The 19,555-nt window shown below is 45.0% G+C and overlaps 2 protein-coding genes across 2 annotated transcripts; one reads left to right on the forward strand and one right to left on the reverse strand.

Annotated features, from left to right (window-relative positions):
- Positions 1-4,850: 4,850 nt before the first annotated feature.
- Positions 4,851-6,159, forward strand: LOC141643454 (major pollen allergen Lol p 11-like). The gene is made up of 2 exons (XM_074452624.1): positions 4,851-5,248; positions 5,699-6,159. Exons 1-2 carry the CDS (start codon positions 5,089-5,091, stop codon positions 6,028-6,030), a joined length of 492 nt encoding a protein of 163 aa, XP_074308725.1. The 5' UTR covers positions 4,851-5,088; the 3' UTR covers positions 6,031-6,159.
- Positions 6,160-6,653: 494 nt separating this feature from the next.
- LOC141643453 (receptor-like protein kinase FERONIA) lies at positions 6,654-19,352 on the reverse strand. Its single transcript, XM_074452623.1, has 2 exons — positions 17,963-19,352; positions 6,654-8,164 (listed from the first exon to the last, which is right to left on the reverse strand). The coding sequence occupies exons 1-2, from the start codon at positions 19,144-19,146 to the stop codon at positions 6,757-6,759; spliced, it is 2,592 nt and encodes an 863-aa protein (XP_074308724.1). The 5' UTR covers positions 19,147-19,352; the 3' UTR covers positions 6,654-6,756.
- Positions 19,353-19,555: the final 203 nt, after the last annotated feature.

A 19,555-nucleotide genomic window follows, 5' to 3' on the forward strand; every position in this document is an offset into this window, starting at 1 on the left:
TTTTATCTAATTTATGCTTATTTTTTTCAGATTAATTTTTTAAAACTTTTATTTCGTATTTTTCATAAGAATATGACCATTTTTTACTTTTTTTTTTTTTTTTTTTTTTTTGGGAAAATGTAAGCTTATCATTAATATCATAAAAAAAAAGTCCCTTACAACACAAATTCTGTCAACACAACATGCATATCTCTACACAAAGAGATATGCATGTTGTGTTGACAGAATTTGTGTTGTAAGGGACTTTTTTTTTTGATATTAATGATAAGCTTACATTTTCCCAAAAAAAAAAAAAAAAAAAAAAATTGAATTTACTTTTTTGGGAAAATGTAAGCTTACCATTTTTTACTTTTGTTATATGATAAATTGAATTTCTCATGAGATTTTGATAAAGGAGTTTAATTTCACTTATTATGTAAGTTATGGGGCCTAATCACTCCAATTGAAAGTTATGGGAGTTAATTTCACAATTACACAAAGTTACGGGGGTCAATCACCACTTCCCCGGTTATCTAGACCATGTTTGAGTTTTCCCCCTTTTGAAGTTTAATGTCAATATAATTTGACAAATCTGATTTTTTTCCATGTATGTGAGCCTTTTTTTCTTAGACTAAATGACCAGTGATGGAATAACATCATCAACCTCACATGGTGATGTATCAAAAGGATTGGTAACCTTCTTTCCATCCACTTGACTAGGTTACAGGTCCGATCAAAGCGGGCTGGATTGTATCAAGTACTTTTTTTTTTTTTGACAACGGTAAATAGAGGTTCTACAATTTCATAGCATGACAGTAGGGAATTGCATTTTCGTCTTCCTCTCCGCCTCTATCCGAATCCCTCTGAGACTATTGTCTATACTCATCGCAATAGACTGGAAGAGTACATGTGTGGGAATTAAAGCTCCTCCAAAAATCCTATTATTACGAAGTGTCCATATACCCCAAAGCGTGGCCAAAAATCTAAGGACCCTCTGCTCTCCCTCCTGTAGATTTTCTAGGTACCATACCCAGTTAATGATCCAGTCTCCAATATTGACCATTTCAGTTCCCTCCGTTCAAATTCCCAGTTCCAATCCTGCCCATACCCTAGAGGACACACTACAATCCCTGAAAACATGTTTTGCCGTTTCCACATGACCGTGACTATGACTACACATTTTACACTCAAAATTCTCCCCAATCCTTCTTTTTTCAAACTCCTTACCCACAGGGAGAGTATTCGTAATAATTTTCCAAACAAGGATCTTCCAGTTGTTTGGTCCTGGCAGATTCCATAAATGTGATTTGCAGAAGTTTTTCCCCATTTCATTTACCCTTTTCTTATCGTTAGCAGATCCCTTTTTGTGGAAAAACTCCTGAAATATTATTCCATAACCGCTCTTAACTGAATACTCCCCATCATTTGTGTACGGCCAGAACACCTCATCTTTAGTCCGTGACTGACAATGTGGCATTGCCAGAATACGGGCAACATATTTTTCTTGGAACAAAGACCTCACCAGCGGGACATTCCATGTTCGATCCGAATGCCAAAGTTGATTCACAGTTAGCTCCCTTAGATGCATAAAATTGGGATCTAGCAGGTATTCTCTTGGTTCAGGTCGTAAGCCATCGACCCAATTAGAATTCCAGACACTCAAGTTAGACTCTAAGCCCGGTTTCCATCCAACTTTCTCCATTATCAGCTCCAAACCATACAAAACACCTCTTGTCCCCCATGAAATTCCCGCTCTGTTTTTTATAGACATGCCATCAGAAAAGGAAGCTTCTCCAAAAACCTTTTTACGGAATATTCTACTAAACAGGGAGTCATCGCCAGATATCAATCGCCAGCCATGTTTGGCTAAGAGTGCCTTATTAAGACACTCAATGTTTCGAATTCCTAGACCTCCCGAGCTCTTAGGGCAACTCAGGAAGTTCTTACTACACCAGTGAATGTTTTTACCCGCCTTTCACCCAGTCCACCAAAATTGTGACAATAATGAATTGATCTTCATTGCCACACTTACCGGAATTTTGAAGACCGATAGAAAATAATTGGATAGGTTGGATAGGACTGAGTTAATGAGGGTAAGCCTACCCGCTGTTGATAGAAAAATTCCATTCCACGAAGATATTCGTTTCGTCACATACTCAATAAGGGATTTAAAATCCCCTGTTTTGATGCTTGGAACTCTGCGGGAATTCCCAGGTATTTACCAATGCCCTTACTATTCTGTACACTTAGCGCTCGCATCCCTTTTTGAGCACTAGCCAAGGTAGTGCTCGGACTAAAGAGGATGCCCGACTTCTCGTGATTCAATTTTTGACCTGACGCTTCACAATACGAATCAATTATCCTTTAAGATGTTGTGCAGAGTTATCTTTATCTTCAAAGAAGAAGACTGAATCGTCCGCGAAAAACAGATGAGTAATCGGCTTCTCCCCTTTACATAAGACGATGCCCTTGATCATCCCTGCATTTCTTGCCTGATCCATAAGACTCCCTAATACTTCCATACAGAGAATAAAGAGAAATGGGGATAATGGATCACCCTGTCGAAGGCCACAATTTGGCGGAAACCGATGTAGGGGTGAACCATTAAACAACACTTCATAACTAACTGAAGTAACGCAGTTCATAATAAGCTTTACTAATTTATCAGGAAAACCAAATTTGCGGAGAACTGCTTCCAAAAAATCCCACTTGATTCCGTCATAAGCTTTACTCATGTCCGCCTTGAAAATGCAATTACCATGCTTTCCACTCCTATGGTTAGTAACCTTATGAATAACTTCATGTGCCAATAAAATATTATCACTTATGAGTCGTCCCGGTATAAAAGCATTTTGGGATTCACTCACGAGGGATCCCATCACCCTAGCGACCCGATTAGTAATACATTTGGAAACGATGCGCATGAAAACATTACACAAACTAATGGGTCTATAGTCCGTTGTCCCCTCGGGATTATCAACTTTTGGTATTAATGTAATAAAAGTTCTGTTGAATTCTCTTAAAACTCTTCCCGAATCAAGAATGGATAAAGCAGCCTTAGTGACATCATTTTTAACTAGAGGCCAACATTTTTGGAAGAAACAAGCCGGAATGCCATCCGGTCCAGGTGACTTAAACTCCCCCATCTGAAAAACCGCACAACGTACATGTTTGGCAGTAAAGGGCTTGTTATGGATTATAAGTTGATCACTTGAAACCTTCCTAGTAACCGAAGCGAGAATACCTTCAAACACCGATTCTGGCCTTGGCCTAGAGCCCCCATTGTTATGATCATCCGCTTCATAAAGAGTCGTGAACATCATTTGAAATTCCATACCAACAAGGTGAGGGTCGTAAATCCAAACACCATTCGTATTTTTAATACCATGGATATAGTTTCTGCCACCCCTACCTTTCACCCAATTAAAGAAAATTTTTGTATAGGTGTCACCATCAACCATTCATTTCACCTTAGCGCGTTGCTTCCAAAACACCGCTACTGCACTAGCAAATTCCTTCACCTCATCCTGTGCCTTTATATAATCCTCATCTCCACCTCCCGTAGTCGCAATAGTCATCCCTTCTTCCAACTTCGAATCAAAGTCATCCCATTTTCTCCTCCATTCCCCCTTTTTATCCAGTGCCCACTTCTTCACACTAGTCCTGACACATGCCAGTTTACGAGCTACCTTGTAAGACATTGACCCCATAACATTAGGCGTCCAAACACCTTGAATACCTTGTAAACACTCCCCATAATCAAGTGCCCAAGCATCTAGTTTATACGGTCTTTTCCCCTCATTCCTGGTCAGCTGTAAATCCACCTCAATCGGTGCATGGTCAGACAATTGAATGGGATAATGTTTGGTACCCGTATTTGGGAAGAATAGGAGCCAATCCTTCGATGCTATTGCTTTATCAATACGTTTATAGACCCTCTTATCCCCCTTCCGGTTATTACACCACGTGAATCTGGGTCCCTTAAACGGTATGTCAATCAACTCATTTCTTAACTTCCAGCTATTGAAGGCACTTGCTCCTCCTATGGGTCTCTGGCTACTACTTAACTTGTCATATATACAATCCACTTGTATCAAGTACGGGTTGTGTTGGTTTAGTGACTGTAAAGACGGTTACAATTTATACCAGATTAACTTCGGGTCGGGTTTTTAGCAGGTGACAAGTCGGGTCAGATTATTAGCGGGTTAATACCAAGTCAAGTTATCAATATATAAAATGAGTTGGGTCACCTTTTGCCCGCTCTACCTGAAGTCCCCAACCTAATGCATATTATTTACCAACAGTTAGTCTTGCTAAAGACGGGTTGGAGCAAGTGACGGGTAATGTCACTCATAAAACGGATAAGGGGGACAAGGTGGGGGCACCCCCATGTGCTTCCCCCTCTCCTCTATTTGGGTCATTTGTGAGAGAAAATGGTATCCGTCACTCCAAAGTGACGGATACGTGCCGTCTTCAATGAGATTTTGTGATTTACCAAATCTACTCGCTAAAAGTTATCAAAAAAAAAAAAAAAAAAAATCAGTTCACTAAAAGAGAGTGGTGTCTAAATGTGGAGGTGGGCCAATATAACGTAAAATTGAACCTTCAGTTAAGCATTTTGTGTGTCTAATTAAATTAAGCTTAAGAGTAGATCCGATATAAATGGCATTAAAATTTGACTGTCAAACTTGAGCATTACTTTAGCTCTTTGCTCCCTCTCCACATGGATCAAAATTTGTCAACTCCGTTTCCGGACCCCCTTGATTTCAGTTTCTTGATTTAATTGAGTAAGTCTCTGAGGTTATTTTCATTTGAAGCAATAGGATTGGGTTTTAAGACTATTTTATGGTCCAAATGTAATCATAATGGTCTGTTAATGCTTACAAATTTGTAAAGTGGTCTCAAAACCCATCTTATTATTTCCACCTACTCTGGCATTAAATAGGAAGCACCCTTCTCTTTTCAAACCCATGTGACTTGGAGTTCGACTACCACCGACTAATCTTACTCGAGACTTGTATATATAAACTCACCAAATCCTATCATCCTTAACCTTACTCTACTGTCAGAAGCCCCTCTAATTGAATTACATACGTACCTCTAGTGAAAATGTCCAAGTGTGGTGCATTGCTATTGTTTGCACTCGTCTCCGTTTTAGCAGCAACCGCCCTTGGCGAAAAGTTACCGGAACCTTACAAGGTCACCGGTAAAGTTTATTGTGATACCTGCCGATGTGGTTTTGAAACTAATGTCACTACTTACATTCACGGTACATTTCTTCTTTTTCGTCACCGTAGTACCGTACCCCTTCCTATGCTATGAATGTGTCATTTTTTTCATACTTGTTCTTTATTTTAATATGGACCGTCACTACCATTTTGTTTAATGTCATTCAAATACAAGCTAATTATATGGGTATTTTACTATTCACTTTCTCACAATTTGAGTGACATTAGTAAAAATGATAGTGGATTTATCATTACCCTATATTTAACGGTTTGATTTAATGGTTAAATGCAACTCGTGTTAGCACTTTTAGCTGTATGTGTTTTAAACTACGGAGTAGCTAGTTTAGTCTCTAGAACTATGGGTGTAGAAATATAAAAGCCGTTTTATAATAACTTATCGAATCAAATAATACAACATATACTGATATACCCATTACGATCTATGTTTTGTCGCTTCTAATTGCAAATCCTGACACGACTACTAACTACAGGTGCGGTAGTAGAGCTACAATGCATGGACGAAACACACACAAAGGTTGTGTTTAGAAACGAGACGGTAACAAACAAGGGAGGAAAATTCACGTTCGTAGTGAGCTACGATCACGGAGACCAATACTGCGACGTTGTGCTGAAAAGGAGCCCTGATAAGAGCTGCAAAATCGTGGACCCAGGTCGCGACCGTGCTAGAGTGATAGTCACCAACTCAAACGGCATCAATTCGTACCATCGCTATGCTAACAACATGGGCTTCTTTGCGGATCGAGCCTTGCCTATTTGTGGAAAGCTTCTTAAGTATTACCTTCACTTTGATGACGATCAATAATCACTAAAACTTTAAAGACACGGTTTCTCAATAATTTATTGAGAGACCACTTCTATAGCTTTATGCTAGAGTCTCTTGCTCAGAGTTGTATGTTTTAATAATAATAATCCAATTTGAAAGTCTAAAGTTATTAATATCACCGTACTCATATGAAATATTTTATTAATATAATTTTATATAAATAAAATAATTCAATATGAGTATGGTACCACTAAATAGTGCTATCTTAATTCTCTAATTTATATTTGATATATACGGAGTAGTATATCGTGGAAAAGGAAAATGTATGCTTGAAATAGTCATAGGTTAAAATCATATAGAGGAAAAATTGATTAATATTATCACTGTTTTCTTCATCTTTTCAATTTTATTAGTTCTGATGTACGACCTCGTCCAAACTATCTATATTTATTATTTTTTAAGTTTTGTTAGTTTTCTTCATCTTTTCAATATTATCCTTTGTTCCTCGTATGATAATGTGTTTTTTTTTGGAGAAGTATCATCATAAGATTGTTGATTCATCTTTTTCGTATTCGTGATCATTTTAATTTGGCCTATGACTAATTTGGGATAGTGAAGCGAGATTAATGTTAGGCGTCATATTAGATTCTAGTTACATCGCATTCACTTGAGTAAATAAAACCTCAAATTCTTATTTAAGACGGTAACTCTGTACTTTAATTTCCGCGTCTATAATATAATGTAGCAACAAGGATGGCAAATTTTTCATCTAGCTTGTAGATCAAAAACCTCAGAAAATACTGAACCCGAGTTCAAATCCATATGAGAAGTTGTAAAATCAACATCAGTAGCAACAGTCGACTCTTGAGTATCAACACCGTCTACTCTACTTTCGCAAATATATTCCCCAAATGAACTTGTGGAAGCACCATTTTCACCGCCACAAGTAGCAGTAGTAATCGTAAAATCCACCATCCGACTACCGTCACTAGTGTTCTCGGCGGTTTGTTGAAGTGTTAGAATGGATTCTAAATTCCATACTACGTCCCTCATTGAGGGACGTTCATCACGATTCACTCTTACACACAACTCTGCTATTTCCCCAAATTTATTTAGACACTCGGGTGTGATTTGTCCCGTTAGAGTAGGATCGACTACAGTGTAGAGAATTCCTTTTGTGTAGCAAGCTCGAACCTTAGGAAGGTTAAGCTCAACAGCTGGTTGAGCACATAGGACTTCAAATAACATAACACCAAACGAATAAATGTCCGACTTCTCAGTTAATTGTCCACGTTGATAATAGTCGGGATCCAAATACCCAAAGCTACCTTTAACCGTAGTGCTAACATGGCCCCCTCCTGTGTCACTTGCAGGACCCACTTTCGAGAGCCCAAAGTCCGAAACCTTGGCAGTCCATTTCTCATCTAGCAAAATATTGGTGGACTTGACATCACGGTGAATAATCAGTTGCTTTGTGCCAGCATGAAGATATTCTAGCCCACGAGCCGATCCAAGGCAAATCGTCAAACGTTGCTTCCATGATAATACTTCATTGTTGTTTGTTCCCTTAGTGTCCCTGTACAAGTGGTCGCGAAGGGTGCCACGGGGCATATACTCGTATATCAATATCATTTCTCCCTTTTCATCGCAATACCCGATCAACGACACCAAATGTCTATGACGTAGTCTTGAAAGCATCTCAATTTCTGTCAGAAACTCTCGCTCCCCTTGTTTAGATGTCGGGTTTAGTCGTTTGACAGCCACGTCAGTGGCTCCACCATCTATGCAACCTTTATACACCTTGCCAAACCCTCCACTGCCAATGATTAAGTTCTTATCGAAGTCACGAGTGGCAACCCTTATCTGGGTCAACGAGAAACGTCGGCAAAGATCGGATGGTAAGGAAGGTCTAGACAAGTTGGTCGATGTTAATTGCTTCTTATATTGTAATCTTCGTCGAAATAGAGCAAGCAGAATAATAGACACTAGTAGTAAACCACCAATAACGCCTCCTATAATAACGGGAATAATCTTATGGATTGATCTTTTACTGTTTAGTTGATTTGGTGCAAGTGTTTCATCACCTTTGTAAGGTGGATTAGGAACTGCAAGATTTCTAGTTGTATCGCTCAGCTTCAGGATCTCCAATCCGCTCAGCGATATATCTGTAATACTAAAGAAAAGAAAAAGAAAGGAACAAGTAAATAAATGAGCGGGAAAGAGGGAGTAACTCAGGAATAACATTCCCAAATTAGAAAGGTAGAGAAATGAGTGAGATACCCAAAATTAAGAATTTTTTTTTCTAAAATAAGGTTGAAAACCAAATAAATTATCAAAATGGGTTGAGTTTCAAAGTAATTATCTAAAATGGGTCAACGTCAGCAGGAAGTTAGCGTCGGATTCAAGTCGCTCTCCTCCTAAGCGAGGAAAATGAACTTATGCGGAATCGAACCCAGACAACACGCACTATCCCTTGCCGCCTCCACTATACTAACAGAATATTTATATATAACATTTGCACTCAAATGTATACTTATAATTTCCAAAAATGTAACTGCTACATTTAATGTTTGAACAAATGTTTAAGCGTGTAAATAAATAACCATTGTAGCATATTTGTTGTAGCATATTTGCTCTAGTGGGTAAGAAGATATGCATTTGTAGCGGCAGATACCATTTCCTCTCACAAATGACCCAAATAGAGGAGAGAGGGAAGCACATGGGGGTGCCCCCACCTTGTCCCTCTATCCGTTTTGTGAATGGTATTACCCGTCACTTGCTCCAACCTGTCTTCAGCAAGACTAACTGATCTCCTTAACATACTTATCTTTTTTTCCCCAAAAACGACTCTATGCCAAGTCGCCTACTGCCCTACTGGGACAGCGATTTGGATCAAATCCTCCAACCCTTAAAATCACTAATACTCCCTCCGTCCCGATCATTTGTTGTCCTTTCATTTTGGCAGAAAGACCAATAAAACCACTAAAAATACTAATTTACCCTTTCACTCGTGCGTCATTACCAGCGGCAACGGTGGGGCCCAGATTTAAACAGTGGGAACCAGCTTTCATTTTGGAATCAGTAATGAGGATTAACGAAATATTCGACTCCCTCCAAAATATTGTCAAATGTGAAGGGTAATACATACATTGAACCTTTTAAAAGCATCCTAAAATAGAAAGGACAACAAATGACTGAGACACCTAAAAAAGGAAAAGGACAACAAATGACGGAGACACCTAAAAAATGAAAAGGACAACAAATGACCGGGACGGAGGGAGTATTAACTTGTTGTCCAGGATGTAGTCGTTTTGGGGGAGAGCGACTCGATACCGAAGCTAGATTCAGTGCTGACGTGGACCCATTTTTGGTAATTACTTTTGATGGGGCATATTCAGCACCGCTGACCAAGTCAACACACTGAGCAAGGTCAAAGATATCCACAGCAAAGTCAACGTCTTAGACAGCCTAGCCGATGCATCCCGTCGGCCTGTCACCCGGGTCTCGGCATGGCAACCAGCCAGCCGGGACACATAATCCGCGTACTCACATCCAAGACCCTCGGCCGGCCTGCCATAGGTCCATCGGCCGAGGGTAGAACAGTCTTTCCACTTGATAGCCACTTGGCCACTTGGCCACTACGTGACAAAAGGTGAAAGCCTATAAATACTCCTCAACCTTCTTTGAGGAGGGGATCGAAGAATTAAACCAAAATACACTATTCATCTGGTAATATCTCTCTTATCTCTCTACAACATATCTAGCCAAGTAACACAGCTTAATCCTTTAAGTTTACTGACTTGAGCGTCGGAGTGAGTACGCTTGGCACAAAGCCAAGCCCTCAGTTCGTTCATTGTTGCAGGAGAGGCCGAGAGGAACGATAGAGACGCGAGGAATCCAACTCAAGACATTACTCTACGAGCCACGGGTGGTAACGATACTTGCTCTGGAATTACACCCGGAACAATTGGCGCCGTCTGTGGGGAAAGGACACTAGAAGCTAGTCACATTCATTCCCAAACAAAAAAAAACAAATCAACAAAAACCCACCCAAAAAGCTAAGAAAATGTCGAAACAACAAGAGGTATTCGTGACGGACGAAACCGAATTTTACCACGATGATACCGTCCACAAATCTGGAGTCGTGCAACCCTCCACCGGCGGAGTAATCCAACCAGAATTCGGGATGCCAATAATACCCGACACACCGGTGCCGACCCAACCAGGTCACCATCATGGGACGGTGGTTGACGTAGCAAAGCCGAAAATGCTCCCGGACCTAATCAAGCAATACGCCCGCTCACACCGTCACGCCGACAAGAGCGGCGGAAAGCGTCCGGGAGGCTAGGGCCCAAAACGTGACTCGAGAAATTTGAACGGGGCACTAGGAGAAGCCGACCCGGACAAGACGCCGGGGGAGCCCAAAGTGGGCGCGGTAGACCTAAGTCCTTCCCGCACTCGTGGGAGGACGGCGTCCCCGCCACACGAACGAGGCTTACCCCAAAGGAGCCAGAGGAGTCCGACTCGGAGAGTTGGAGAAGAAGTCCGAGTCGAAGAAGGAGCCCCTCCCGCTACGGGGAGGAACCAGTTAGGGATGCAAGGAGCCGATCGCCGCGTGTCGTTCGACACGCGGTTAGGGCACCCCTCAACGCCTACGTCCCGGAAGTCCGGTGCCGCATAAGCTCAAGTTGCCACCTCTGTCATACAAGGGAGATAGTGATCCAGCCGACCACGCCGAGGCTTTCGAGTCTTACATGTCGGTATGGGAGCAGCCCGATGAGGTCTGGTGCCGAATTTTCCCAACAACTTTGCATGGGATGGCTCAGAGCTGGTACAAAGGGCTTCCCGACGGCTCGGTGTACTATTACGCCGACCTGAAGGACGCCTTTCTAGCCCAGTACTCTTGCAACAAGAGAAGAGCCGTAGAGACATCTGACCTCCTGACTATCAGACAGGAGGGGGGCGAGTCTCTCCGGAGCTATGTGAAGAGGTTTGATGGAAAGGTCCAGCAGATTCGAGAAATTAATCCCGAGCTGGCGGCCTTCGCGCTGATGAAGGGCCTCCCAAGGGGAGCCTTAAAAAACGAGCTCATTAAGAGCGGAGGCCTGGGCTTGGACGCCGCCAGGAAGTTGGCCGACCAAGCCATCAAGGTGGAAGACTATCACAAGACCTGGGTAGATCCCAGCGAAGCCGAGCACTCAGAAAAGAAGAGTCACAGGCAGGACAGTCAGGACGAAGGACGCCGCGACAACAACGGTTCGCGGTCCGATGGAAGACGCCGTGAGAGTAATAGATCGCGGTCGGACAGATCCGACCGGAAGCAAGACTCGGCGGGCGCCGGGTGGAATTCAGGAACGTACCACCAGAGGCGGTATAGTGAAAAAACACCTCTCGTTGTATCAGCCGCCGAGGTCTTCGCCCTGAGCAAAAACGAGGGCCAGAAGTGGGAGAGACCCCCCAAGCCAAAAAGCGACGGTGACACGGGCCAGTATTGTGAGTACCACGGCCACACCGGCCATCTGACCAACGACTGCCGCCATCTGAAGAATGCCATAGAGGAACTGATCCGGAAGGGAGGCCTCGGCAAGTACGTTGCAAAAGGCCAAAAGACTGACGCTGGCAATTCAGATAAGAAGTCCGTCTTCGAGCGGATAGGAGTGATTCATGTTGTCATCGGGGGCAACGAGAACGGAGGATCCGCTCATGGGCACAAACGACACCTAAACGAGCTATATCAGGCCATCAACTTTGTGCCCAACTCAGGGATCCCCTCTGCAAACATCCCCGATATGACCATTGGAGGAAAGGACTACGAAGGGGTCATCGCCCCTCACAGCGACCCGCTTGTAGTCAATTTGGACATATCCAACCACAGTCAAGAGGTGCACGATTGACACAGCGCATACACGAACATCATGTTTAGAGAGTGCTTTCTCGGCCTCGGCCTGAAGATCAAGGACTTGAGCCCCCGCACCAACCCCTATACGACTTCTGCGGGGCCGGCCTAGCGCCGCCGGGATCAATCGGACTCCCGGTGACGTTCGGCGAAAAGAACGCGGCTAAAAACGTCCTAGCTGAGTTCGTGGTCATTGACGGCTCGTCCGCCTACAACGTTCTCATAGGCCGAGTCACCCCGAGCGAGGCCGACGCAGTGATGTCCATCCGGGCCCTAACACCGCGTACGTCTCGGACCGGGGAAGCGCATAAGCTCGTCTCCAAAGACGAGAAGGATGAGGTGATCAACATCCAGATAGCTGCCCGAGGATGCAACATGCAATCCCTCAAAGAGGCGAGGAAGTCCGAAAAAGGAAAAAGCCCGTCCTTACAGCAGGAAGGCGACCTCATGGATGCAACTAGTGGCTGACTGGGGAGGGGTACCTGTGCTGAGCCATTAGGGCATTGGTAATCTCGTAGAAATTTATGTAGCTGCGGAGGTGCCCAAAATAGCTGTGGACACCCCAACGCATGTTTTTACCTAATGAAAAACCATCCAAGCCTTCCATCAAAGCAAAACTTTCACATCAGTTATCTATCAAGAAACCGACGCCGGCTCACACTGTCATACCGACAAGAGCGGCAGTCGTTGCGAAGAAATACATCCGCCGTCCGATCACACCCAAGTAGTAGACGCCACTAGCCACCCCAAGAGGTAGACTCCGTCGCAGCCTACCCAAGTGGTAGACGCCACGTAACACGCTATCAAGAAACCGACGCGCTCACACCGTCATACCGACAAGAGCGGCAATCGTTGCGAAGAATTACAGCGCCGTCGCAGTCACCCCAAGTAGTAGACGCCACGGCAGTCACCCCAAGAGGTAGACTCCGTCGCAGTCACTCCAAGTGGTAGACGCCACGTAACACGCTATCAAGAAACCGACGCCGGCTCACACTGTCATACCGACAAGAGCGGCAGTCGTTGCGAAGAAATACTGCGCCGTCGCAGTCACCCCAAGTAGTAGACGCCACGGCAGTCACCCCAAGAGGTAGACTCCGTCGCAGTCACTCCAAGTGGTAGACGCCACGTAACACGCTATCAAGAAACCGACGCGCTCACACCGTCATACCGACAAGAGCGGCAATCGTTGCGAAGAAATACAGCGCCGTCGCAGCATCACCCCAAGTAGTAGACGCCACGGCGATCACCCCAAGAGGTAGACTGTCGCATCACTCCAAGTGGTAGACGCCACGTAACACGCTATCAAGAAACCGACGCCGGCTCACACTGTCATACCGACAAGAGCGGCATCGTTGCGAAGAATTACTGGCCATTGTCGCGATCACCCCAAGTAGTAGACGCCACGGCGATCACCCCAAGAGGTAGACTCGTCGCAGTCACCCAAGTGGTAGACGCCACGTAACATGCTATCAAGAAACCGACGCCGGCTCACACTGTCATACCGACAAGAGCGGCGATCAATAACGAAGAGCACTCGCCGGCCGATACCGTCACACCTAAGCAAGAATGGCAATCATCCTCAAGAAATAAATACCTCGACGGTCTCTACCAGCGCAGTCGATACTCGCGAAGTGATCAAAACGCCTTAGAAGCGTCGCACAGTTGAGGAACACACTCTAAAACCGCCTCGGCCAAGCCGCGGCGGAAACAGAGGCAAAAAAAAAAAAAAAAAAAAAAAAAAATAATAATAATAATAATAATAATAAAAAAAAACGCTAAGTACAGATTGAGATGCTCAACTATTAGCACAAGGGAAAGGAAGATGAGATAAAGACCTCGGCCAGGCCGAAGGCGAAAGAAACGAACTATTATTAGATAAGTTACAAGTAAGATTACAAGTGAAAAGAATACAGACGACGGCCGTCCCCACAGGGATGAGCCGAAACACAACCTACCAAAGGTGTACAAAAAAAAAAAAAAAAAAAGCAAAAGCTACAATTATGTTCATGTACCAAGAGATAGCGGGGAGGAAGGGCTGAGTAATTGGCCCCCGAACAGCTGAAGCAGATCTGCTGTAAACTTGTTCTCATCAAGCAGCACATGGTAGTACGTGAGGAGCTGAAACAGATCTGCTGTAAACTTGCTCTCCTAAGCCTCGTTCTTTGCCGCCATCGATTCGGTAGCCGCATCTTCTTCAGTAGGCAACCCAGCAGCCTTTCTAGCAGCCTCAGCTTTAGCCTCGGCAGCCTCAGCTGCCCTCATCCTTTCGGCTTCTTCCTTAGCCACCCTGGCCTTCTCAGCAAGAGCTGCTTTCTCCGCGGCCGCCTCCCTCTCCATCTTCGCCTTCACCGCCTCCTTGGCCTTCTCCACCGCGGCTTTCTCCTTAGCCTCGAGCCTATCATCAAGCAGCACGTCGAACCTGCCCCACGGGAAAGAACCATCAAGAGGGAAAAGCTCCCCGATAACTTCCCTAGCAGCATCTTCGGCCAAATCCCGGAACTCGGCGCACAGTTTGGGAAGCATGACGGTTTGGAGCATCTCGAGGTCCACCTCCTTTTGCTTGATGATGGCCTCTTTGCCCCGAACCACCTCCGCCTGAGCCTTAAACAGGCCCATGGACTCGTTCCTCTGCTGGAGATAGAGGTCGGCACGCCCCTGAACAAGGTCACATTTCCTCAGCAGCTTAGCAGCTTCGGCCGCCGCAGCCTCGGCCTTGGCTCTCTCAGCAAGGACCTCCTTTTCAGCGTCCTCCCTAAGTTTTCTCTCGGCCCGGGAGCGCCTTCTCGGCTTCTCCCCTAAGCCTCTGCTCATTGAGGAGCTCAAGCTTCGCCGACGCAGCCACCTGCTTAGTGGCGTTACGCTCATGAACAGCCCGAGCCACGGCCTTCTCTTGCTCCATGAGACGAGCACCGGTAGCCACGTTCCACCTCGCCAGCTCCCTAATTAGCTTCGTGCCCTCCTCTATAAGCTCGGAGACGGAAGCCTTCTGGGATGAAGGGACGGTGGTCACAATTTGACCACTAGCCCGCGGCTGGGAGACGAAAGCTTTCTGGGATGAAGGGTTGACGGTGGCGCCTTGATCACCAACCTGCGCAGAGGACCCCACCGCCTGCTGCCCAACGTGAGCAATAGCCGACGGCGGCTGGTCTGCAGAAATTCAGTTAAAACATCAGTGCCAACATTGACTCGTCAGAAACACCTAATGGCACGGCTAAATTTAAGCCACAAGCTAGATAGGTACCATGTTTGGCCTTCTTGACCGGAGGAGGCACTTCCTTGCCAGCGGTAGAAGTTGCCCCTTTTCTCTTACGGATAAGGGGAGATCCCTCTGCGTCAGAGTCCCCCTCATCGGGAATATCAACAATCTCCACCTTCTTAGGGGAGGGAATGGGAGTTGGAACCGGTGTCTTCCGCGTCCGACGCACTACGCCGCTAACAACCCTCGCCGCCGCCTCCTCCTTGCTCAAGGCCTTCAGCCGCTGTTCCAAAAGATCATTCGGCGACGTCCTGCGGTCATTGGCTAGAGCTTTGGGATGCAAGTTAGCAACGGTTTTATCTTTGTGCAGCCCCATTCTCCGAAGAAGATCCTCAGATAGGTCCGGTCCAAAATGATCTGCAAAAGAAACAAAGAAAGAATCAAGTAAAGGAAATAAATCGAAGTTCGAAAATAAAGGAACATTGAGAGCGACGATGGGCCTCACACCGACCCCACTCACCCCGTGCTAAGGCCGATATGAGGCCGACATAGCAAAGCGGCTCATCCTGAAGAATGATCTGCGTCGGGGGAATCCATCTTTTCGGTACCCCACTCTTGTCCACCTCAAAGAGCCTCATTGCCAGCCTCTCGTCCTCCTTGAGAACGACCCCTGTAAGCATCCATTTTAAGATGCTTCCGAGTGACCCATCCGTCATGCTCCGCCCTAGTCTCACACCGCAAATTAACCTGGTCTTTGGAAGGAGCGGGGCGCGGATAGTCATCCAAGCACTTTAACGTACACCCACCGACCTTGCCGGTCCTTGCAAGAAGAAAGTTTGTCAACAGAGACATAACCTGTTCCGTCCGCACACCGTACCATCCGACGCGGCCGGGGAGTGACGGTTTAAGATGATGAAGTCGGCGGAATAAATTCACCGTCGGAGCCTCTCCCTTAAAAAGACAAAGCCAGACAAAACCAATTATGGTCCTCATGGCAGCGGGTGCGGTTGGGCAACGGCAACGTTCATAGCTTTAATTATGGCCACAACGTACCCATTCAGCGGAAACCGGAGCCCGTACTCCAAATGCCGCATGTATACGCCAAGTCTGGCCGGCGGAGGACAACACACGGCCGACCCTCCTCGGGGATAACAATTTCGTATCCCCTACCAAAGAAAAATTATCCTCGAAAAGTTTCCCGCCGGAACAACGGGCAAGCTTACGGGACCAAGCACGGTCAGGACGGATCTTACAGACATAGCCGTGATCCATGACGATCTTGTCTCCCCTCACTAGGACGAGACCTTTCCACATCATCACCAAAATCATCACCAAGATCGCCAAAAGAGTCAGAATCCTCCCATTCCTCCAGAATTTGAGGATCAATTTCGAGAGAAGGAGACCTAGGGCCCCCGACGCAGTTTACTAGGTCCAAGATCGAGAAGACATGATTCACAACAAATTACTAGCAAGAAAAATAAAAAGTTTGCTTGTTTACCTTAAAGAAAAAACACTCGCCGGATCAAATACTCCGAAGGTTAAGAAGACGAAGACAACCCTTGAAAGTTTGGAGAGATGAAGATTTTGGAGAAAAATTTTCGAAAATAAAATGGAGGCCAAAATCACGGAATAACTGCCCTATTTATAGAGAAAAGCCCATGAAGAAGGACCAATCGGGGCACGACCCATGAAGCGTCAACCAATCGGCGAACATACACGTGTCAAACATGCAACCGTGGGATGTCAGTCGTTGCAACAGTCGAACGTCAATCAATGCAACAGTGACCAAGCGTCTTCAACACGCTTATTCACATCTCTTCGACTGATCATCTTCCTCAACAAATTCCTAGGTATCTAGTCTCCGCCGGCCACCCGATCAACCAAGCTAGGGAGCACCGGCCGGGGGCAATCAAAATCAACCGGCACTCTCAGCCCTGGTCTCGGCCAACGTCATGTTCTTTTCCACATCGGATACCCTTTATGCATCCATGTGGAGGGGGGATATGGTGTACGATACGGCCTAACAAGAGCCACGCCGATGCACAAGAAGCGGCCGTCTGAGAAAATTTGTGAAAATTACTTACGCAGAATATACGCTCAAAAGTACATCGGAGCCCATACCACGGCATAGACTACGCTGGGGGCAAATTGATGGGGCATATTCGCACCGCCGACCAAGTCAACACACCGAGCAAGGTCAAAGATATCCACAAAGAAAGTCAACGTCTTAGACACCCTAGCCGATGCATCCGTCGGCTGTCATTACCCGGTCTCGGCATGGCAACCACCGGTAGGGACACATAATCCGCGTACTCACATCCAAGACCCTCGGCGGCCGCCATAGGTCCATCGGCCGAGGGTAGAACAGTCTTTCCACCTGATAGCCACTTGGCCACTTGGCCACTACGTGACAAAAGGTGAAAGCCTATAAATACTCCTCAACCTTCTTTGAGGAGGGGATCGAAGAATTAAACCAAAATACACTATTCATCTGGTAATATCTCTCTTATCTCTCTACAACATATCTAGCCAAGTAACACGACTTAATCCTTTAAGTTTCTCGACTTGAGCGTCGGAGTGAGTACGCTTGGCACAAAGCCAAGCCCTCAGTTCGTTCATTGTTGCAGGAGAGGCCGAGAGGAACGATAGAGACGCGAGGAATCCAACTCAAGACATTACTCTACGAGCCACGGGTGGTAACGATACTTGCTCTGGAATTACACCCGGAACAACTTTGAAACTAACCCATTTTGTTTATTTCTTTGGTTTTCAACCTTATTTTAGAAAAAACATTCCAAAAAAAAAAAAAAAAAAAAAGATAAATAAATGATCAACGGAGAGCGAGTAGTATATTGATAATGATAGATTAATTAACTTACCGGGCATAGTGAGGATGGAGGGCCAAGGAAAGAGCAACCTTTGAACCATTATTAACCAACTTACTAGGCATAGTTATAACATAATCCTTGTACATGGGAATACCAAACCCTCCAGCCTCGTACCAAATATCGAGTTGCCGATCCACCAGGAAGCCATTAATATACACATCCATCACCCTATTTCCTCTGCTTGTCACATTAGCACACAACTCACATAAATGAAGTCTCACCACATAGTCAAATCCCGCATCCACCTCAAACTTCCACGTTATGTTCCGATTTAAATTTACATAAGCCGAATTATCTCCCATGCTTCTACTCGTCCCGTACACTATCTTAGGCGCTGCATAGGCTGGCGTCTTCTTCGTGTAATTAATCTGTAAGTTGGCCCATCCTGGAGGTGGCTGAAACTCTATACCTCGTTGTCCGACTATGTACCCTTCGTCGGCCTCCCATTTACGCTTCATTCCACCGGGATTATCATCATTCTTATCCACGTTCTCGCCTCCCACGTTTAGCCTATAGGCCGTCTGGAAGGCGGTAGAATTTTTACCCAAAGAATACTTGCTTACAGGATCTGTAGCATATAAGTAATTCCGGTTGGACTCGTTTATATACAAACCCTCCGGAATGGATTCTATTTCTATACCGTTCACGTACCCGAAGGATATACCTGGCGAGAAAGCTAATTTGAGATTATTGTCACCATTTTTGAGAACGAGTTGGAATTCATATACTAGTGATGTTTCTTGGAGCGAGTTGAGAAACGGGTTGAAGTTGCGTAAAAGAATGAAGTTATTAGCAAAGAGAGATGTCGAAAATTGTTGAGGAAGAGTGTTGTTGTAGGAAACATTAGGGAAAAAGTAGAGGCGTAAGAATATCGGACCTGGGGCGATAGAGAAGGTATAGGTGATATTAGACCAGAATACTCGACCTACTTTGAATGGCAGGTCATCAGCGTCCTCTGAGACGGTAGTTGAGACGATGTCAAGGTTAGACGGAGCGAAAGCAGGGTTGTGGTCGCTTTGCCATACACGACCGTCGAAGGGGGACTCAGATTGGGTGGACTTGGGAAGGCCACAATTGATGAGGAGTGGGGTGTCTAAGGCATCACTTGTGATACAACTCAATACAAATATACAAGTATACCTTATGATCTTGTTGCTATACTGATTCCAAATCATGTGTAGGGATGACAATAGATCGGGTTGGATCGAGTTTGTAATCAAAACTTAGACAAACACTTTTTTACACTTGAAATGAAATATCGGGTTGGATCGGATTTATTTTTACACTAAAAATATGTTCTCTTGATTATTAGGTGATTGTTGTTGCTATAGTGGTTCCAAATCATGAGTTCTCCGCCAAACTTTCTTTGAAGTGTGTGTAATATTGAATCGGTGGTTTGTACTGAGCTTTCCCTCGACCCCTCTTTTTAAATCATAATTGTACCTTCAAGACTTTTACTTACTTTCGTACCAAAAAAAAAAGTATAAATGTGGGATGTTTCACCAATTACCATACAAAACACGTTTTAGGTCGTGCATGTACTATGCACTTTGCAATGTGGCCTCAGAAAAATTATCTACAAGG

This window comes from Silene latifolia, chromosome 2 (assembly GCF_048544455.1).
Source record: "Silene latifolia isolate original U9 population chromosome 2, ASM4854445v1, whole genome shotgun sequence".
Taxonomy (NCBI): domain Eukaryota; kingdom Viridiplantae; phylum Streptophyta; class Magnoliopsida; order Caryophyllales; family Caryophyllaceae; genus Silene; species Silene latifolia.

Bases quoted from the DNA above. Each gene is read 5' to 3' on its own strand.
- LOC141643454 (XM_074452624.1), top strand. From the start codon at position 5,089: ATGTCCAAGTGTGGTGCATTGCTATTGTTTGCACTCGTCTCCGTTTTA. The intron at 5,249-5,698 runs GTACATTTCTTC...TACTAACTACAG, and splicing joins TGTCACTACTTACATTCACG to GTGCGGTAGTAGAGCTACAA.
- LOC141643453 (XM_074452623.1), bottom strand. From the start codon at position 19,146: ATGATTTGGAATCAGTATAGCAACAAGATCATAAGGTATACTTGTATA. The intron at 8,165-17,962 runs GTAAGTTAATTA...TCTTTTCTTTAG, and splicing joins CTCCATCCTCACTATGCCCG to TATTACAGATATATCGCTGA.